The sequence below is a fragment of the Drosophila biarmipes genome, chromosome 3L, assembly GCF_025231255.1.
Source record: "Drosophila biarmipes strain raj3 chromosome 3L, RU_DBia_V1.1, whole genome shotgun sequence".
Taxonomy (NCBI): domain Eukaryota; kingdom Metazoa; phylum Arthropoda; class Insecta; order Diptera; family Drosophilidae; genus Drosophila; species Drosophila biarmipes.
The window spans coordinates 8,989,440-9,006,642 of record NC_066613.1 but is presented as its reverse complement, the minus strand read 5'-3'; the positions used below and the strand labels follow the sequence as shown (position 1 = coordinate 9,006,642).

Genomic DNA, 17,203 nt, shown 5'->3' with positions numbered 1-17,203 from the left:
TCAGACTGCCTCAATTGGCGGCCAATTGAAGCGTGCGACCCCCACGAGAGTCTCGGAGAGTTGATTGGGTCCGAAGTCGATTGCCAAAAATACCAGCCAAGGGCTCAGTAGGGGACGGACAGAAGTGTGGATCACTCATTTGCTGAAATTAAAATCAATTTGATTTCTGCGTCGCATTTATTTGTGGGTAACTCGAAACGTGCGCCAACTGCACGTCTGATACTCCGTCTACGGTTGCTTCGGCCTGACAGAAACCAGTTCAAAGCGGTTGAATTCCTGGCGAATTATGGTAGTGGAAAATTTTACGATTTTCTGCAATTGTTTCTGCTCGTCGAATTCGCTCAACTTGACCGAGTTCCGGCTGAATTGCATCTGGCGAGGGCTTGGACTTAGATTGGGATCAAGGTGAGCGCTGGCCTTGCAACTGGGATCGAAACATAATTGAAAATGAATTCATCCATGTGCGAAGGCAAATATTTCAATTGGAGGAAAATGGCAGATGATCTAGAGGGGTTGGTGGAATTTTAAATTCCAACCGCCGGGAAACTTGGCAGCAGAAAGTGTTGCCTTCTTTTGGGACTCTTGAAAAGTAGCGCCGCTCTGCGGCTGCCTGCGGAACGTGTCTCCTGCCCAAGCCAACAACAGGTGGCGCTTGCGCTCTCCTGCTGCCCACATTGCTCATACGCCCCGAAACCAACTGAAATTAGCTGAACACTCGGTCTGTTTTTCGCGCGAAAACCGCTCCTTAATTTATGTGACCTCCTCTGCCGATCACGCGGATTTAGCTACTTAACTTATGGATAAACATGAAAACATCCAGTGCAGCTTTCCCAGCAAACCAGAATCAAGTCGTACTTGAGCGCTAATTTAAGGCAATCTGAGTCTCCGACTTCTGACGGGCGTGTTATTTAAGCAATTTGCATATGCAAAAGCCAAAACGCACCCTGAAATTGGATTGCCGAACGGGTTTCGGGCAAGACAAAGAGCTGTTGGCCGCAATTGTTTGCAATAAAGGCACTCAAGATCCGCAAGATGCAAGCGGAACGCACAAATTGGGGATTACCTAAGTATCACACACACTTCAATTGATATGCAAAGCGTATATAATTTAATGTATTCAAAACACACAGTTCATCACTCACAACGCGTAAATCCTTGGGCCATTCACAAAAACACTTGGCGCAAAAACCCCCAAACAAGTCGGTTTATAGTATACATATAACGATCGAGCTCAGGTTGTTGACTTTGAAACCCGCGTCGATCCATTAATTTCAGCGACAGCTGATGAAGATGCATCGCTGTCGCGTTCTCACAGCACTTTGGATGCCAGGTCTATTATTTTTTAGAAGCTCACCTCTGAGGGATACTTGATTCCTTGATCCAAGGAACTCGACTTTAATCGGCACAACCAACGCACTAAGTTCCAGAATTCAAACTAACTGCCTTGGCTAACCGCTGCGACCAAGAAAGCACTTGGCAGTCCGAAACGGATAAGACTACTATCTGGATAGGTGTATCCGCAAAAAGATTGAAGCAGCCCAGGGCCAGGGTACAAAGTATTCATCCACCTGCCGCTCAATGACGCTATGGTTTATCGACTCTAGTCTGCAGATAGAAAGATCTGAGGACCCGCTTCCGACTAAAATTGGTAGCATACTAATTTAATTAAAAATCCATGTATCCCCGCCTGATTAGGCCATGCAAAAATAGCCGATAAGCGGCTCGAACAGTTTTAGATATTTCTATAAACACAGGGCGGGCTTGAATCACCCCCAATGAATCACAAGCCCCGCCTTTTTGTCACGAAACCCTGAAGGCCATTCTAAAGCGGATCAAGCTGGGCATCAGCATATATATACACGATCTATAGCAATCTGGCCGCCGTTCAGCTATCTCCACGCGCCTAAGTAATGAGCACTTATGTCTAATTACACTTGCTGCCACTGTCGATTCCATCGTTCTGCGCTGATCCGCTCCATGGAACAGTCACTCTTAGGTAACAGGCTCTTGATGACTGCCCACCCTCAACTAATGGGGCTTTCCGAAATCCGAAAGCAAACAGGGGGCACCCGATAAGGCCGCCCTAATATCACTCGCCTTGTTTGCACCCGCCTAATTGCAGTCTCAAGTGATATATGTACAGCGGCTGCACATAAAACCAATTACTTTGTTCTTCCCCACCGACCCATTGGGTTGTGTGAGCGCTGACGCGTTATTTTGATTTCCCTTGATTTGTTTATGATTTATTTCGGATTTATCTGCGATTTATCGGTGATTTACAAGCATGTTCCGAAGCCCCGACCGAACTCGGGTCTAATCGATTTCTAATCGGATGGTGGTATCAGTGAAACATATGCATTTCATCACCTTTGACAACAGTCATAAAGGTCTTGAGATTTTTATGCGCTATTGATATCAGCATTGAGCAGTGATATAAAAAGAACACAATTGGGAAATGCTTAGGATAACATAGTTATATATACATTTACAATGTAAATTGTACAATGTAAATATAATACAACTTGATTCCAAACTTTGCTTTAAAGATCCCAGATTTTGTGAAAAGATATAACTTTTCTTGAAGTTTATTAAAGATATAGCCTAGAATTCTTTTCAAAAAGTATTTATTGCTTTGCAATGCTGTCCTTTTGGATTTGATAAGTTAAGAAATATCCATGTATTTGCATACTTTGAGGAGATGTTAAAGGGATTTCCCTAAAAGCTATACATTTTTGATGTATTGTTTATCTCTGAGACTTATATATGACGAAATGCATTTTAAGTTATTGATGTAATAAACACATTTCCACTCCAGGCAACACAATTAAATTCCGATTTATCTGTGATTAACACTCAATTTGTCCCAATTTGGGGACGATTGCAACCGAATGCCGCGCTAATCTCGATCGATTGGGCAATCGGGCAATCAGTCGGGAAGCACTCTCGGATATATAACGCTTACGAGGCACTTACAGTATCACAGGCAGCGCCCGACCCACTAATCACGGCTAGCGTCATTGTTCCAATACAATTGGCACCGAGTACAATTAAATCGAGTATACGCTGCGGTCGGCGCGGAGTTGTTTGTAGAGCGATTGGCGGACACAGAATAAAAGCGCGAATCTGGCCAGACGTTCAATTTAAAACAAAAGTTAGCCGTCGCCGGCGAAGTGAGCCTCTATCTCGATCCCAAAGCTCTCGGAATCTCGGAACCCGCTCGAGTGCCGCCCAAGCCCCTCGAGCCCCTCCGGTCTCGCGGTTGGAGCACTCGCACTTGGCAATGGCACTGGCTAAGCATGAGCATTAACATTGAGTCAGGCACTCGCCCCAGGCCGGGCCGAGTCGGGGTTCACGGGGTGAGTGGGTGGAGTTGTGGTAGCCCCCTGTGTTTAGACGCTTTTATTGCAATTCCACAGTCGCGGCCCAGACAGCAGAACGTGAGAAATAGTCCAAGAACCGGAGACAGCCGACATATGTCGGCCGATAAAGCCGTCAGCGATCTTGTAGGCCAGTGCACACGCAGACCTCAGAGCTCTTATCACCAGATAAGCCCAGCATAAGGGGGAGTTTTCTACGCCTCTAGCTGAGATTACCAAAAAAGCTTGTTGTCCAGTTATTATTTTTAGCCATTTTATAATGCGACGAAAGCCGGACCCGTAGAAAGCCTCATAGTTTTCGAGATACAACTTAAAATACATTTGAGACAGAGGCATTTCTTATCACTACAGCCCTAAAATCTAAAAGAAAATTAGAAAGGTCGAGCACTACACAAATAAGTTTATTTTTCTGGGATGTTTTTAAAGACAGTTAGACAAACAATTTTACTTTTTTCGAAAAACTCTATAATTTGCTCATTAAAAAATGCAGATGGTATAGCTTCCAATTTGGTATTACTTCAAGGTTTTATGGCAAAGAAAAAAATGTTTTTGTATTAATATTCTTAGTATTAACATTATCGGGAAATGTTTTTAAGGCTTTGCTGAACATTTTAGGCCTAAAGCTATTCGAAACTTGAAGCCACTTACGTTCTCTGGCGTCGACATGGCGGAAATCGGGAAGTCGAGGAACCTTTCACCCTGACCAAGCCGGGACCAACTGAACCGAACCCGTCCGCGGATGATCCGATGGTAAGCTCTTTTCACGCAGCACCCAAAACTGTGTCACCCTCAATTCGGACTTCCTTAGGCGATGCAAACGAGCCGAGCCAACCCCAATATAATAATAATAATTCAGCTTTCATCAGCGGCGCAGAGGTGTCCCACATGGGATTCGCTCTTCGGTGCGCCATTCTCCGTGATTAAACCAACGCATAGTGCCTAAAACAGTTTAGAGCCTCAAATTGAGAATAACAAAGCAATTTTTCAATTGAGCTGCCACAAATTTACACGCTTCCATGATATATGGGTGGGCAGAACCCGCTCTACACACAGTATATGTGTGCCGTATTTCAATCTGAAAGTAAAAGTCGGGGAAATTGGCGAGGCCAAAGGGCAGTCGACCACCTGACCCATTCGAGGGAGACATCGGACCAACAGGGAAATGAACGAGTGAATCCGCATGCAGATGGGGACCGGAGGAGATCTCTGGGCCACGGCACGTGTTCTTTGTTTAGTGACACCGAGCAGGGCAGCGCAAGTTCAGGGCGAAATCAATTTTCCCTTGCCCGTATTATGTGAGCTGTGAGTGCTTTGCGCTACACTGCGAATAATATAGTAGAAAATACGTTTAAATAACTTTGTAACTTATTTTTAAAAACTATTGAATTGTGCCAAGTTAGGTTATTATTGCTTTTATTTATTAATTTATTTAACTTAATATAAAAGAAATGATCAATAGCTAGATTTCATCTCCTTAATTTATATACACTACCCAATGCATTTATCAATGTATTCCTTTATGAAAAACTATTTAAAAAAATAATAATATAACAAATTAAAAAATATAATTTCTTAAAGATAATGTTCGATATTTATTTATTTATTCTCAAGTAGAGGGTAACTGAAAATGTCCGAATACCATTCTTTTATTGTAGCTATAGCTACTGTGGCATAAACTACGCTTATTTTATTTTTATTTATTTTTACATTTTTAGTTTTTGTATAAGGTGGTATAAATTGATTGCCTTTAGGAATATAATGTTCGATAAAATACCCCAAACTATAATAAATTAATTTACTATCCCAGAATTAAAAAAATGTTTCTACACTTTGCATTCCCACTGTATGCGTCAATACACACCAAATTAAATATAATTTAAGCAAAACAGAGTGCTTTTGTGTATTTTTACACCTAATCAGATGAATTTCGCATGCAATTATCACAACGCCATCTCTATATTTATCCGCAAATGTGTTTGCCTTGCCTGATCAGATTGGAAGTATGTCATTTTCATAATGACACCTAAATACAATGCTTAAAACTGAAAGCTTTTTTCAGGTGCTCAATCAAATTAGTGTTTTCACCTCGGACCCATCCAAAACATAACGCCATGGGAGTTTTCCTTGGAAGTCTGATTAAACCAGTCAGCTTTATTTCAAGTGTATGCCCAAACAACTCCAATTCGATGGTTATATGCGAATGAAGGTGCGAATTGATGGCCATTTAGGTAAAGAATTAACACAACATGTTTAATTATCGCCATTCAGTGATCGAAATCACTTAACCAACAAGCTGTGAAGCCATTAGAGTGGATTTGCCGACGTCACTGGCAAAAAGAAATGCGCAAATAAAATTGGCGAATTGGGTTCCATATTATCTCTGGCTTACCCCAGCGTCATAGCCAAAGTCAGGACTGGCTACACAGGGAAAAAATTAGCATTACTTATTTGAGTTGGATATTTATTTTGAAATTAATTTGTAAATAATAATATTAATTAACATTAATTTGCTATTTTCAAAGTACAATACAAAATCTCCAAGTTTGTATAAAATAAATACAACAAATATTTAATGTCTGAGTTATATTTAATGGCATTGACTTAAATATAAATACTTACCTAAAATATTTTACTATGAAAATAAAATCAATAAATAATTGTACGACATACAAAATATTTTCCTATTAAAATCAATGTTTTAAATCCTAAAATGTAATTCTACTGCTAAATTGTATAATTTCTTTTTTGAAAAATTTGAAACTGCAATGAAAAAAAACATCGATTAATTTTTAAATAAAAACATTGGACTTACTTCGTTTGTATCAGTGTACTTATAACGCCAGCTCTCTTTCGGTCACGCATAAGAAAGAAGGAAAAGACACCAAAGTGAATCCCAAAATGTTATTTTCTGATGACTAACTACAGTTCGGAAGTATCCAAAATGTTTGCTATGAGACTGCATTATCATATTAAATTGATATTGATCTCATTTCCATGGCGTGCGTAGACGAAAGGCGACGTCAGAGCCGGCCAGATGGCAACCGGTTTCGCGATACCCCATATGCTCGTATCGGGTAACCGATCCGCCGAGGGATAGCCGAGTAGTTCCCAGACACATGCGGCGTATGCGCAATGCAGGCGAACCAATAAAACGCAGGAAGGCACGCGGCCACCGGTCGAAATTTCATTTGGCCAAGTGAACAGCCTGGCGCAGAACGTCCTCCCCTCCCTCCCCTCGGGGCTCCCCCGAAGTCCCCCAAACCAGTTAGCTGGCGCTGAGAAAGTGCATTAAGCCATCGATCCGCAAAAAACATGTTAATTGCCAGTCGATCGAAGTGTCTTGCACTGCCTGCAATGGACGGAGCAGTTGTTACTGGTTACTGGTTCTTTTGCCGCATTGCCGTCTTGCCATAAGCCAGACAATGCCCGGCCAAATATTTGGCAACGTCTCTTGGCCAAGACAGAAAAAGTGGCCCACAGACCATGCAGATGGGCGCTGCGGACGGGAGCGGGGGCGGCAGGCAGGAGCATCTGAAGCGCAGGCCTTGGTGATGGTTACATGAAAACACGTTGAGCGACAGTCATTAAACGATCTCTTACGGTTGACCGATGATGGTTGGGAGCAGGGAAAGCTGCCTAAGGAAGAGATTCCTGCTCCCATCGAGGGAACCTTGCTTGTATCCAAGATTTGGAGAGACTGAACTAGAAAAACTGGTGGGAGAAAGAACAAAAGTAGGCATAGCACAACAGGATTGTGTTTGAGTTCTGTGACTGCCAAAACTATATTTTCAAGTCTAGAACCTACTGGCACCTAGGACCTAAGCACGGGAAGCAAACAAGTCAGTTAGCCCCTGAGCCAAATTGTCAACACTAATGTTATTGTAACTTGTTGAACCAGTAATTAGTGAGCACTTTGAGGAAAAACAGTGTGGAATTCTGGGAACCATATAGAATAAAAGGAAAGTAAATATATTTGAGACCTTCTGCAAACAATGGATACCTAGGATTCCTAAAACTAAAGAAAGTGGTTGAAAATAATGAATAAAACTTTTGAAAACTAGTGATGTAAGACCGACAGGAGGGTAATATTATATATAGCCGCAGGGATCACCTAAGATGGGTCGGGGATTCCCAGTGAGCACTACGATCTATCCCAAGGCACCAGATTGATGCACAAGGTGAACCCAAACCCAACCCGAACCCACCGCCCCCAACCACTTGGAGACCCCCTTCGCCGATCTCGATGGGATTCTGCGACACTCGACAAATGTGCGAGACGGTTCCCTGTGCGCCGGGAGTGTCTGTGTGATCTCCGCTGTGTGAGTGTCGTTCAGCGTTTCGCGCGATGCTTAAAACTGGTGACCCACGCCGGGTCTGATTTAGTCGTTAACGCGCGGCCAACACGATCACATCGCAGATCCGACCAACTATACATCATCGCAGCATAGTATAGCACACAGCCTGGCGAAACAAGTGCGCGGCGGTACGGTCTACGGTCTGCTCGGCGTTGATCTGCCTTGATTTAGATTTATGTTTTGGTTTTTCGCCGCCTCTGTCGACGAGTGCTTCGGTTAATTGCCAGTTGTTCAAAGGCTTTTCAGCAGTAATTTTCGATTATTCAACGATTATTCTGGGAGGAGTTCGGATATTACACAGAGAGAATTGCATTCATTCCGGCTCAACGAAGATAGTGTTTTGCAAGCAGCGGTAAGTGAGAGATCTACGCTTTGTGTTGCGGTTTTACTTTTGGGCTAATTAGCCAGCGGAAGTCGCGACGCTCGACTTTGCAAATTAGTAAGTCGCGCATGAGTGCACAGATCGCCGAGTTCAGCTTAGCTGAGCTGAGTGAACTAACCCCCAATTAATTGCAGCTAAATTCGGGCGGCGACGCGCATCCTGACGCAAATGCCTGACGCAAATGATCAATCGAGGGACCAAAACAGCTCGCCAAAAGTTTAAAGAGCAGACGGCTTTCAAGATATGAACCCCATCTTTCAAATATTTGCAAAGAGCTTAAATTCATTAAACGGCAATAACATTTATTTATATCTCCTGATAAGATCCCGAGTGTCTCAAGATAAGAATCGCTTTCTCAAGTCCTTTCACAACATACTCCTACTACCTGTGGATATAGCAAGACATATTCTTCAGCGGCCAACTCGGAGATATAAATCAGCAGTGAAATAATTTCAAGTCTATGAACAACATTTACAATGCAGTGCTATAAATCAGTGACTATTGTTGGTTTTGCAAGAAACCATGGTGACAAGTAGCATAAGATGTGATAAAGAACATAGCTTTCAGTCCACATCACTCATACGTCGGGTTGGCCAACTGTTGTGTTGCCACACAAGAGCGGTGACTTCTCTGACATTTGCACACTTCTGAGTGGTGGTTAAATAAAAAGGTGGTCCGGCGGGGTATTCTTAAAGATGATTACCAACTCGAAGTTGCCAATTTTACACCACAAAAACTGTAGTTAGCTGTGGTATGTAAGTTCAGATAATTTGATGGCTGGTGGAAACCAATGAGTACTAATGTTTGGCAAGCTCGATCATTATGGCTGTATAAGCTAACACTCTTCACCCTTTAAGTTGATTTATCTTGCAGATACTTAAGTTTTCTTGTAGTACCAGCTATTTTAAATACTTAAGTAAGCTGCAGTAACGAGTCAACCTCTTTACAATTTACTTTAGTCGAATTGAAAAGTTCGAACTACAATTTTCTCTGTAAATCGAATTATTTCAACCTCCCTCGTTTTCCCTCCCCTGCACGTATAATTAATTATCGCTTTGCGTGGAAAATTTCATTAAAACTGGCACTTGCAGTTGCACTACCACATTGCGAGCTCGAAAACAGTTGGACAACCAAGCGTTTCCACCTGCTAGGAATGCTGCGAGTGCCAAGAACTTTTCCACTCCAAATTCACTGCCAGAGGGGCTAGGGCAAGCACAGGGGAAAACTCCAGTTTCGAAAACGAAATGATTAAGCGGGGCAAGGCCGACGGCTTTTATAAGCCAGCCAGCTAGAAGCTGTTTGGGCCAGGCCAAGATTCCACCGCCGCTGACAATTGAAATTCGTATTCCGCGGCGGCGAGTCAAGTGCTGCAAACAGCTAAGGCCAAGCCGAGTGGCTGGCTCATTGAACTTGGCTAACTGCCTAAGCCCACAGCTCCAGTGAGTAAATAGTAACACAATAAAAGCCAAGAGACCAAAACAAAAGCCGGGAGAGTCGCGTGCTGCTTTCAATTGATATTCAACTGGCGTTCACGTGAAGAAAACAAATTCAAGCGATTCATGGGGAATTCTTGGCTCTGCAAAATATTCAAAAATATTTTTAGACAGCTGCAGGGGCAACAAAAACAAAAAGTGGGCAAATAGAAAGGAAAAGGCCTCAAAATCATTCGCGGGCCAGTCAAAACAAATTGGCAAACTGCAAATCGGCAGAGTCAAATAAAATTAATTTATTGGCGTGATGCGAATGGCTACGAGTGTGCCAATCCAGTTAAAACCGCCTGCACTTCATTAGTAAAACAAACTAAAGGGGTTTGTTGGGGTTGACCACGGTTGAAATAAATTATGGAAATTACTTCTGCGAATTCTGTTTTGCGTGGGCTTTGGCCTTTGTCTATTTTTGGTGATGACTTGTCGGGCTTACAGACCAAAAGCCGGAATTAGACTATTAGAAAGTTATGTATATGATACTCAATCATTAAAGAATTTTCCATGAAACGTAACAGATTTATCATAGTTTTTACAATTTGATGCAAATAAAGGGACTACCTTAGAATAAAAGTACTTAAAAGCATTTGAAGACAATTGCCCTAAAAATATATTTTCCTCAAATAAAGCAGTCATCAAGGAAGCCATATAATAATAAAAACTACTTTTATCAAACAAAATTGTATAAAGCTTAGGATTTCCCACAGAACCATTAGATATGCGGCAGCAATTATTCGACTCATAAATAAACAGTTTTGAATAGTTTTTCCAATGTACAGATGTTACTCACGCGTTCCCAAAAGCCAATTCAGTACAATCACTGTCAAGAGCTCCCCGGAGATCGGTTAATGACTTCCGCATATCTCGGACTTTGAAAGTGGTACAGAAAAGCCGCCGTACTTGAGATTATGCAGAGAGTCGTTCAGGTTATAGATCAGGTCTGGCGGCTTGTACGGCAGAAGAACCGCGGCCCGACTTGCATATCGTACCATAGCTCACGAGATCTGCAGATATTATCTCGACGCCAATTGCAAGAGGCACGCTCGTAAAACGAAGAACGAGATCCGGAAAAGTTCGCCGTAATTTGCCAAAATTTCCATATCTCTCGGGCAGATGAGATTATCTTAACTGGAAGCCGTAAAGTCTCGAATTGCCGTTGTCACACGAATACATATTTTCTAATTAAGCTTGGGCTGAGATACGGCGACAACAGGAGGAGGAGCGATTAGGGCGAACAACAAAGTCCGATTCCACAGACAAGTGCACTAAAATTGGCCTTTGTTGTTCGTTTCGTTCTATTTTAGCACGTCTCAAACTCAGAACACCGCACGAAATGCCAGGTACTCGTATACCCTAAAATTCGGGGGGAGTGGGCGCGAGACACTCGCATTTGAATCGGGGCAACGCTTCGCTGGCACTGAACTTGACATTGCCGAGGTCTGCATTCAATTTAGAAATATGTCAGCGGCACAGACTATTTTCAGATCGCCGTGCACATCACGCACTTGTTGCGCCACAGATGCAGATGCAGATACGGATGCAGCAGCAGACGTAGCTATAGGTTGCTAGGAGTGGCTGATGAAGATTGATCTTAGAGGCACTTACTTAATGAGCATTTACGATGGCAAAGATGGGAATGCATTGGAAATAGTTTGTTAATACAATACTAAAAATTAAGCAATTTTACTAGATTCTAATATCTATTATTATTAATTATTAATATCTATTAACTATTAATTCGGACAGCTTGTGTATAGTTTAAAAGGTACATCGTTAGGACTGGCAGACAAATTGATGTTTAATATCCACGTTTATGTTAGAGTATCTTAAAAATATTTAATACTCACGATTTCGAAAATTTGCAGTCCCTACCTTTAATTTAAATAACTAAATTTCCCATTTTTATTACATGGGGGATTTGCGATTTCTATTAGGTCCCTACCATAGACAGACTTATATTAGAAATGTTAATATCTGATTTGCGTTTATTTTAAACGTCTGCATTTCTGTTGACATTTTAATTTCAATACATAACAAGGTACAAAAAGGGGAAAAAACTGTATTAGTCTATTAATGAATAAGAAATTTGAATAAAATCGAATCGTGTACCCATAAATCTAAATGCCTTTATATTTTCCTTTCTAGTCATGACTAAGAATGGGCACAGCAATGCGGCTTATGTCAGTGATCATGCGGACAAATTGGAGCTGGCCGAGAAGGGTCAGAAGAACAAGGCCATCGTGGCCAAGGATCCCGACTACAACCCCTACCATCACCGCGAAGTAGAGCATCCCACCACGTGAGTAGTACTAGAAGATTACCTGTGAAAATACATATTATACATAGGATATTCACCTGCTCAGGAACTCTGAGACTCTGTTCCATTTGCTGAAGGGCTCGCTGGGAACTGGTATTCTGGCCATGCCGAATGCCTTCCGCAACTCCGGCTACATCACGGGATCCATTGGCACCATAGTCATTGGATTTATTTGCACCTTCTGCATCCATCAGCTGGTCAAGGCGCAATATGAACTTTGCAGGAGGAAGAAGGTTGGTTGGAGTAGCTCTTAGGAGAAAATGGTCTAAGTTAATAGAGTTTTTCTCTTCCAGATGCCCAGCATGAACTATCCCATGGTGGCAGAGACAGCCATGGGTGAGGGTCCCAAGTTCTTCCGGTTCTTTGCTCCCTACATCGGCACAGTGGTTAATACTTTCCTGCTGATCTACCAACTGGGCACCTGTTGCGTGTACGTGGTTTTTGTGGCCTCCAACATCAAGGCCATTGTGGATGCAGTGGCGGATACGAACATCGATGTGCGACTCTGCATGATCATCATTCTGCTGCCCTTGATCCTGATCAACTGGGTGCGCAACCTGAAGTACCTGGCTCCGTTCTCCACGCTGGCCAACGCCATCACCATGGTCTCCTTCGGCATCATCTGCTACTACATCTTCCGGGAGCCCGTGACCACGGAGGGCAAGGATGCCTTCGGAAAGCCCTCGAACTTCCCGCTCTTCTTCGGCACTGTCTTGTTCGCCCTGGAGGCCATTGGCGTAATCCTGCCTCTGGAGAACGAGATGAAGACGCCGCAGAAGTTCGGTGGCAGTTGTGGTGTCCTCAACGTGTCCATGGTGCTCATTGTCTTCCTCTACGTGGGCATGGGTCTCTTTGGATACCTCAACTACGGATCCGCGGTGCTGGGATCCATTACTCTGAATATGCCAGAGCACGAAGTGTAAGCTAAATATTTAAGTGATCCCTTGAGTATCCTGTAAGCAAATGAATCCTCTTGCAGCCTCTCCATGTGCGTCAAGGGCATGCTGGCTTTCGCCATCTACATTACCCACGGACTGGCGTGCTATGTAGCCATCGATATCACCTGGAATGACTATGTGGCCAAGCGTCTGGGCGCCCAGCGCAATGCCCTGTTTTGGGAGTATGCCGTGCGAACTGTCCTTGTCCTAATCACTTGTAAGTTTGAGCCTGAAAACATATTTTCAAAATATATGAAGTCTTTACTTTAACATTTTTTTGATGATATCAAAGACTTGCAAAGACATTTAAATACGTTATTATTTAGCACTTCTTCTTAAAAATCTGTAACTTTTGTTTCGTAATCCTTCTAACATTTATTAATTATAAATTTATCTTTCTTTAGTCCTCTTGGCTGTGGCCATTCCCAACCTGGAGCTGTTCATCTCCCTGTTTGGAGCTCTGTGTCTGTCCGCCTTGGGTCTAGCCTTCCCGGCCCTCATCCAGATCTGCACGCACTGGTACCAGACTAAGGGAATCGGCAAGGCCTGGCTAGTCTTGAGTGAGTGTTCACTTAATATCCCCACATAATTCATTACTAAAATTGAATCCTTACAGGCAACTTTGTGCTCATCATTGTGGGCATCCTGGGCCTGGTAATCGGCACGTACACCTCGCTCAAGGAGATCGTGCTGACCTTCTCCGAGTAATCAGCATATCATTAGCATAATCCGCCAGCGGGCATTCCAATTCAAGCGAAAGTATTATGAGCAATCGAAAGATATTGCAATCTGTAGACATTCGCAGCGCAGCACAAATGACAAGATACAGATGCAGATACGACTAGAGATATAGAAGCAGTTGGGCTGAGATCTGCTGTACAGGTGTAAACTTCTACTCTGAACTATTTGTTGTGTATTTGTATAGAATTTATCAGATTTGTGATATTTTTAAGCATCATGCCCAAGAATCTGTACAACAAGTGTTTGTATGTCATATATTTCTTTATGTAGTAGATAACGTCTTGATAAGTAGTTTAGTGCCAAGTCACATTTTTAAGTCATATTTAAAGTACGATAGCAGTTAACCACATTAATAAAAGATATTTTGCCATATTAAGATACGCCGTGGGGGATCTTTTGAGTGGCTATATAATCCCTAAGCGCCTGGCAGAGTCTCTTGGCTCCGTCCACCAGCTTTTCCTTTGGGTAGAATGCGATGGACAGACGGAAGAACTGCTTGCCACTTTGACCATCGACAGAGAAGCGTGTTCCCGCTATAAAGTAAATCCTCTGACTTTCCAGGCAGTACTTGAGGAACTCTCGGGAGTCTAGCTGATCAGGAATTCGCACCCAGATGAAGTAGCCCCCAGTGGGACTGACCAACTTGCAGCCCTCGGGCAGCTCATCTCGAAGCACCTGCGTGGTGGCCAGCATTCGCTCCTTGTACGCCTCATAGAACACGGTTATTTGCGTTTGAGCTAGCTTTAGCTCGAAGAGACTCCCCACGATTCCAGATGTGTAGTTATTAAAGCATCCACCGCTGTTAGCAAAACCACTTCCGTCCAGAATTGGCTTCAGTCGCGGAGGAACCTCCAGCCAGCCCACGCGAACTCCAGGGCCCAGAATCTTGGAGAAACTTCCATTAGAAATAACGTGTCCCGCAAAGTCAGCATCATTTCTATCGTCATAGGACATCAAACGGCAGTTGGTGGGCTTCTCCCCGTAGTGAAGGATATTATATACATCATCGCAGACCACCAGGAAGTCGAACTTGCGGGCCAGTTGCACAATTCCGCGACAGACCTCTACATATATAAAAGTATTTTTTTAAATTCATTATTTTTAAGATCGATTTAAGAAAAGTAAGCCTACCTGGCGAGAATAGAATCCCCGTGGGATTATGATAGGTAGGTATGGTATAGTACATTCCCCAGAACTCCTTTTTCTCCGATCTGAAACGACGTTTGGAAACCTGTTCCTCAAGGTCCTTCAAGTCCACGCCATCATCGTTTAGCTTTACAGGAACTATTGTGAGGCTGCTAAAGTGTTTGATACTATCCAGGGCGATCATATAGGAGTACTCGTCCACGAAGACGAAACCCTGAAAGTCTATCAACGTGGATAGAAGAAGGTGAAGGCCCTGGGTAGCTCCTGTGGTGATCATCAAATCCTCACTAAAACCAAAAGCACAACGTTAATGAGATAAGTAATAAAGCCACAGAAACCGCATGCGATTACCAGTTCACGGGACTCTCAAACATTTCTGTGAAATATGTGGAAATCTCACGGCGCACCTCAAACGTACCACTTGTAGGTCCATACTGAAAGATCAGGGACTGATTTTCCAGCTTTTCACGTTGCTAAAAAGAAACTTGAGAAGGTAATTTTGAAGAGCATATTGCGTAAGAGGAATACCCACCAAACAGTGATCCGTGGCCTTCCTGAAGTTATCGCAGTTGGAGTTAAGGAGATCAGTCCCCGGGGCACCAACTCCTAGGTTTAGGATGTTCGGTTCGTAGACATTCCAGTCGCCACCGTCGAAAAGGTGTTTTAGCTTGCGTTCTTTATTGGTTTTCGACATGTTCAGCGTGCTGTGCCAAGCAAACTAATGCCTTATCTGTGGGATGTGTACGCGCATTTATGGAAAACAATGGAAAAACATCAAACTTTTTGATGGTCTCTGTGTTATACCTATTAGTAGTAAACGCTAGGGGTATAAAGTTTTCTAGGCAGATCGCTTTCCAGGCTTTTAGCTATTTTCTTCATAAGCTATTATGTATGTATAATTATAAATAATATATTATTTCCTGTACAACCCAATAAGTAATTATGGGATTAAGATTTGAAATTTTGTAATACATCTTTACAAAACTCTTACAGAAAACATACATAAAAGAAACAATATTAAAGTTCTATAAATTGAGAAAAGTATGTTTTTTTTTTTAATATTTATTGCCAAACAGTAAATATATTTCCATAAATATTTATTTTATAAATTTTACATCCTTAGAAATTAAATTAATTAAAAGTATTGTTGTTGGAACGATTATAAAATACACACTACTGAAAAATTAACTATTTGTAGAGATTTCCAGCTGTTATTAAAGGGTACCTAACGGTCGGGTTACTTATGTTAATTTATAAATCTGTTTCGTCGCGAATGCCGTCCAATTAAAATTGCCATTACCAGGGCAACGCGTACAACAGCTGATTGAAGCAATCACTTTGTTTTTGGAGAGAAAAACTCGGAAAATCGCGTCCCAACTCCCTTTGAAGAAATGGATAAGCCCACAACCAGCGCTGCTGCTGCTGCTGCCGCGGCACAGGACCCCAATCATCTCCTGGACTCCCCGCAACACGGACCAACTTTGTCTAGTGCCTCCAGCTTCGAGGCTCTGACGCGACATGACCCTAATCTCAGTCGACTGGCAACGAAAATGTTCAACAAAACGGAGGAGTACATCACCCACGAACTCAACGCCCCGCTGGAGGACTACAAGCTGCTGGAGGAGATGAACAAGGCCACGATTGCCAAGTACAAGGACATGCGACAGATTGCCGAGAATCTGAACACCTCGACCACTGAGTTGAGCCTAAAGTTTCAGCAGTTGGCTCCGATGATGCAGCAGATCGACGAGATCTCCGATACGGTGGATAAATTGGAGGCGGCGGCCTACAAGCTAGATGCCTACAGCATAGCCCTAGAAAACCGCGTAAAGTGCGTCCTGCAAAGGAAATCCGGAGGCGGCCAGCTGACCCAATAAGACTATTCATCTACAAAGGCTTTATGGTACATTTAATATAGTAGATTTATGTCAACCAAGTAATAACTTAAATATAATCGCAATTACGTTAAGGAATATCAGGGGAACTGTAAAAGTAAAGAGGGTATCAGGGATGTAGAAACTTGTTTATGACGGTAATCGAATGACTTACTCTTGGCTACTGTGCGTATAGAACGGATGAGATTGAGCACCTGGTCCTTGGCCGTGGGTGCTCCGAAGTCCTGCTGACCAGCCTGTCGTCCCCAGCCAACTGAAAAGGGTGACAAAAGTTGTACATCGTGGCATTGGAGACGGGAATCTCAGCAAGAACTCACACTTGGCCAGGAAACGCTCTTCGTGCAGAATGCACACTGCATTCAGGCACAGCAACGAGGCTTCAATCAGCGTCCACAAAGTAAACATATTTGTGCCTAGTTATTTATATTTTCATCAAAATAAACCCAATTCGCGACTAATTGTTGACGTCAGTGATGCCGACTTGCCATTCACTGCGGGCGACTCACAGCTGACTGACTGCTCAGTGTGAATGGTTGAATGGCAAAATGCGCGCCAAACGGAAATTAAA

The 17,203-nt window shown here is 42.9% G+C and overlaps 4 protein-coding genes across 4 annotated transcripts; 2 read left to right on the top strand and 2 right to left on the bottom strand.

The window, feature by feature from the left end:
• Positions 1-7,773: 7,773 nt before the first annotated feature.
• Positions 7,774-13,974, top strand: LOC108028651 (proton-coupled amino acid transporter-like protein CG1139). Its single transcript, XM_017100575.3, has 7 exons — positions 7,774-8,084; positions 11,744-11,897; positions 11,962-12,148; positions 12,209-12,834; positions 12,895-13,070; positions 13,258-13,413; positions 13,470-13,974. Exons 2-7 carry the CDS (start codon positions 11,746-11,748, stop codon positions 13,559-13,561), a joined length of 1,389 nt encoding a protein of 462 aa, XP_016956064.1. The 5' UTR covers positions 7,774-8,084; positions 11,744-11,745; the 3' UTR covers positions 13,562-13,974.
• On the bottom strand, positions 13,835-15,535 carry LOC108028652 (2-aminoadipate transaminase). Its single transcript, XM_017100576.3, has 4 exons — positions 15,273-15,535; positions 15,092-15,213; positions 14,726-15,027; positions 13,835-14,658 (listed from the first exon to the last, which is right to left on the bottom strand). The coding sequence occupies exons 1-4, from the start codon at positions 15,432-15,434 to the stop codon at positions 13,967-13,969; spliced, it is 1,278 nt and encodes a 425-aa protein (XP_016956065.1). The 5' UTR covers positions 15,435-15,535; the 3' UTR covers positions 13,835-13,966.
• A 507-nt stretch (positions 15,536-16,042) lies between these two features.
• LOC108028747 (biogenesis of lysosome-related organelles complex 1 subunit 2) lies at positions 16,043-16,713 on the top strand. The gene has a single exon (XM_017100716.3). The coding sequence runs from the start codon at positions 16,132-16,134 to the stop codon at positions 16,615-16,617; it is 486 nt and encodes a 161-aa protein (XP_016956205.1). The 5' UTR covers positions 16,043-16,131; the 3' UTR covers positions 16,618-16,713.
• Positions 16,629-17,137, bottom strand: LOC108028748 (immediate early response 3-interacting protein 1). Its single transcript, XM_017100717.2, has 3 exons — positions 16,953-17,137; positions 16,790-16,888; positions 16,629-16,724 (listed from the first exon to the last, which is right to left on the bottom strand). Exons 1-3 carry the CDS (start codon positions 17,038-17,040, stop codon positions 16,669-16,671), a joined length of 243 nt encoding a protein of 80 aa, XP_016956206.1. The 5' UTR covers positions 17,041-17,137; the 3' UTR covers positions 16,629-16,668.
• Between the last annotated feature and the right edge of the window lie 66 nt (positions 17,138-17,203).

Bases quoted from the DNA above. Each gene is read 5' to 3' on its own strand.
- LOC108028651 (XM_017100575.3), top strand. From the start codon at position 11,746: ATGACTAAGAATGGGCACAGCAATGCGGCTTATGTCAGTGATCATGCG. The intron at 11,898-11,961 runs GTGAGTAGTACT...TCACCTGCTCAG, and splicing joins GAAGTAGAGCATCCCACCAC to GAACTCTGAGACTCTGTTCC. The intron at 12,835-12,894 runs GTAAGCTAAATA...ATCCTCTTGCAG, and splicing joins AATATGCCAGAGCACGAAGT to CCTCTCCATGTGCGTCAAGG.
- LOC108028652 (XM_017100576.3), bottom strand. From the start codon at position 15,434: ATGTCGAAAACCAATAAAGAACGCAAGCTAAAACACCTTTTCGACGGT. The intron at 15,214-15,272 runs GTGGGTATTCCT...GTTTCTTTTTAG, and splicing joins AGGCCACGGATCACTGTTTG to CAACGTGAAAAGCTGGAAAA. The intron at 15,028-15,091 runs GTAATCGCATGC...TTTTGGTTTTAG, and splicing joins TTTGAGAGTCCCGTGAACTG to TGAGGATTTGATGATCACCA.
- LOC108028747 (XM_017100716.3), top strand. From the start codon at position 16,132: ATGGATAAGCCCACAACCAGCGCTGCTGCTGCTGCTGCCGCGGCACAG.
- LOC108028748 (XM_017100717.2), bottom strand. From the start codon at position 17,040: ATGTTTACTTTGTGGACGCTGATTGAAGCCTCGTTGCTGTGCCTGAAT. The intron at 16,889-16,952 runs GTGAGTTCTTGC...CACCCTTTTCAG, and splicing joins AGAGCGTTTCCTGGCCAAGT to TTGGCTGGGGACGACAGGCT. The intron at 16,725-16,789 runs GTAAGTCATTCG...TTACTTTTACAG, and splicing joins TATACGCACAGTAGCCAAGA to TTCCCCTGATATTCCTTAAC.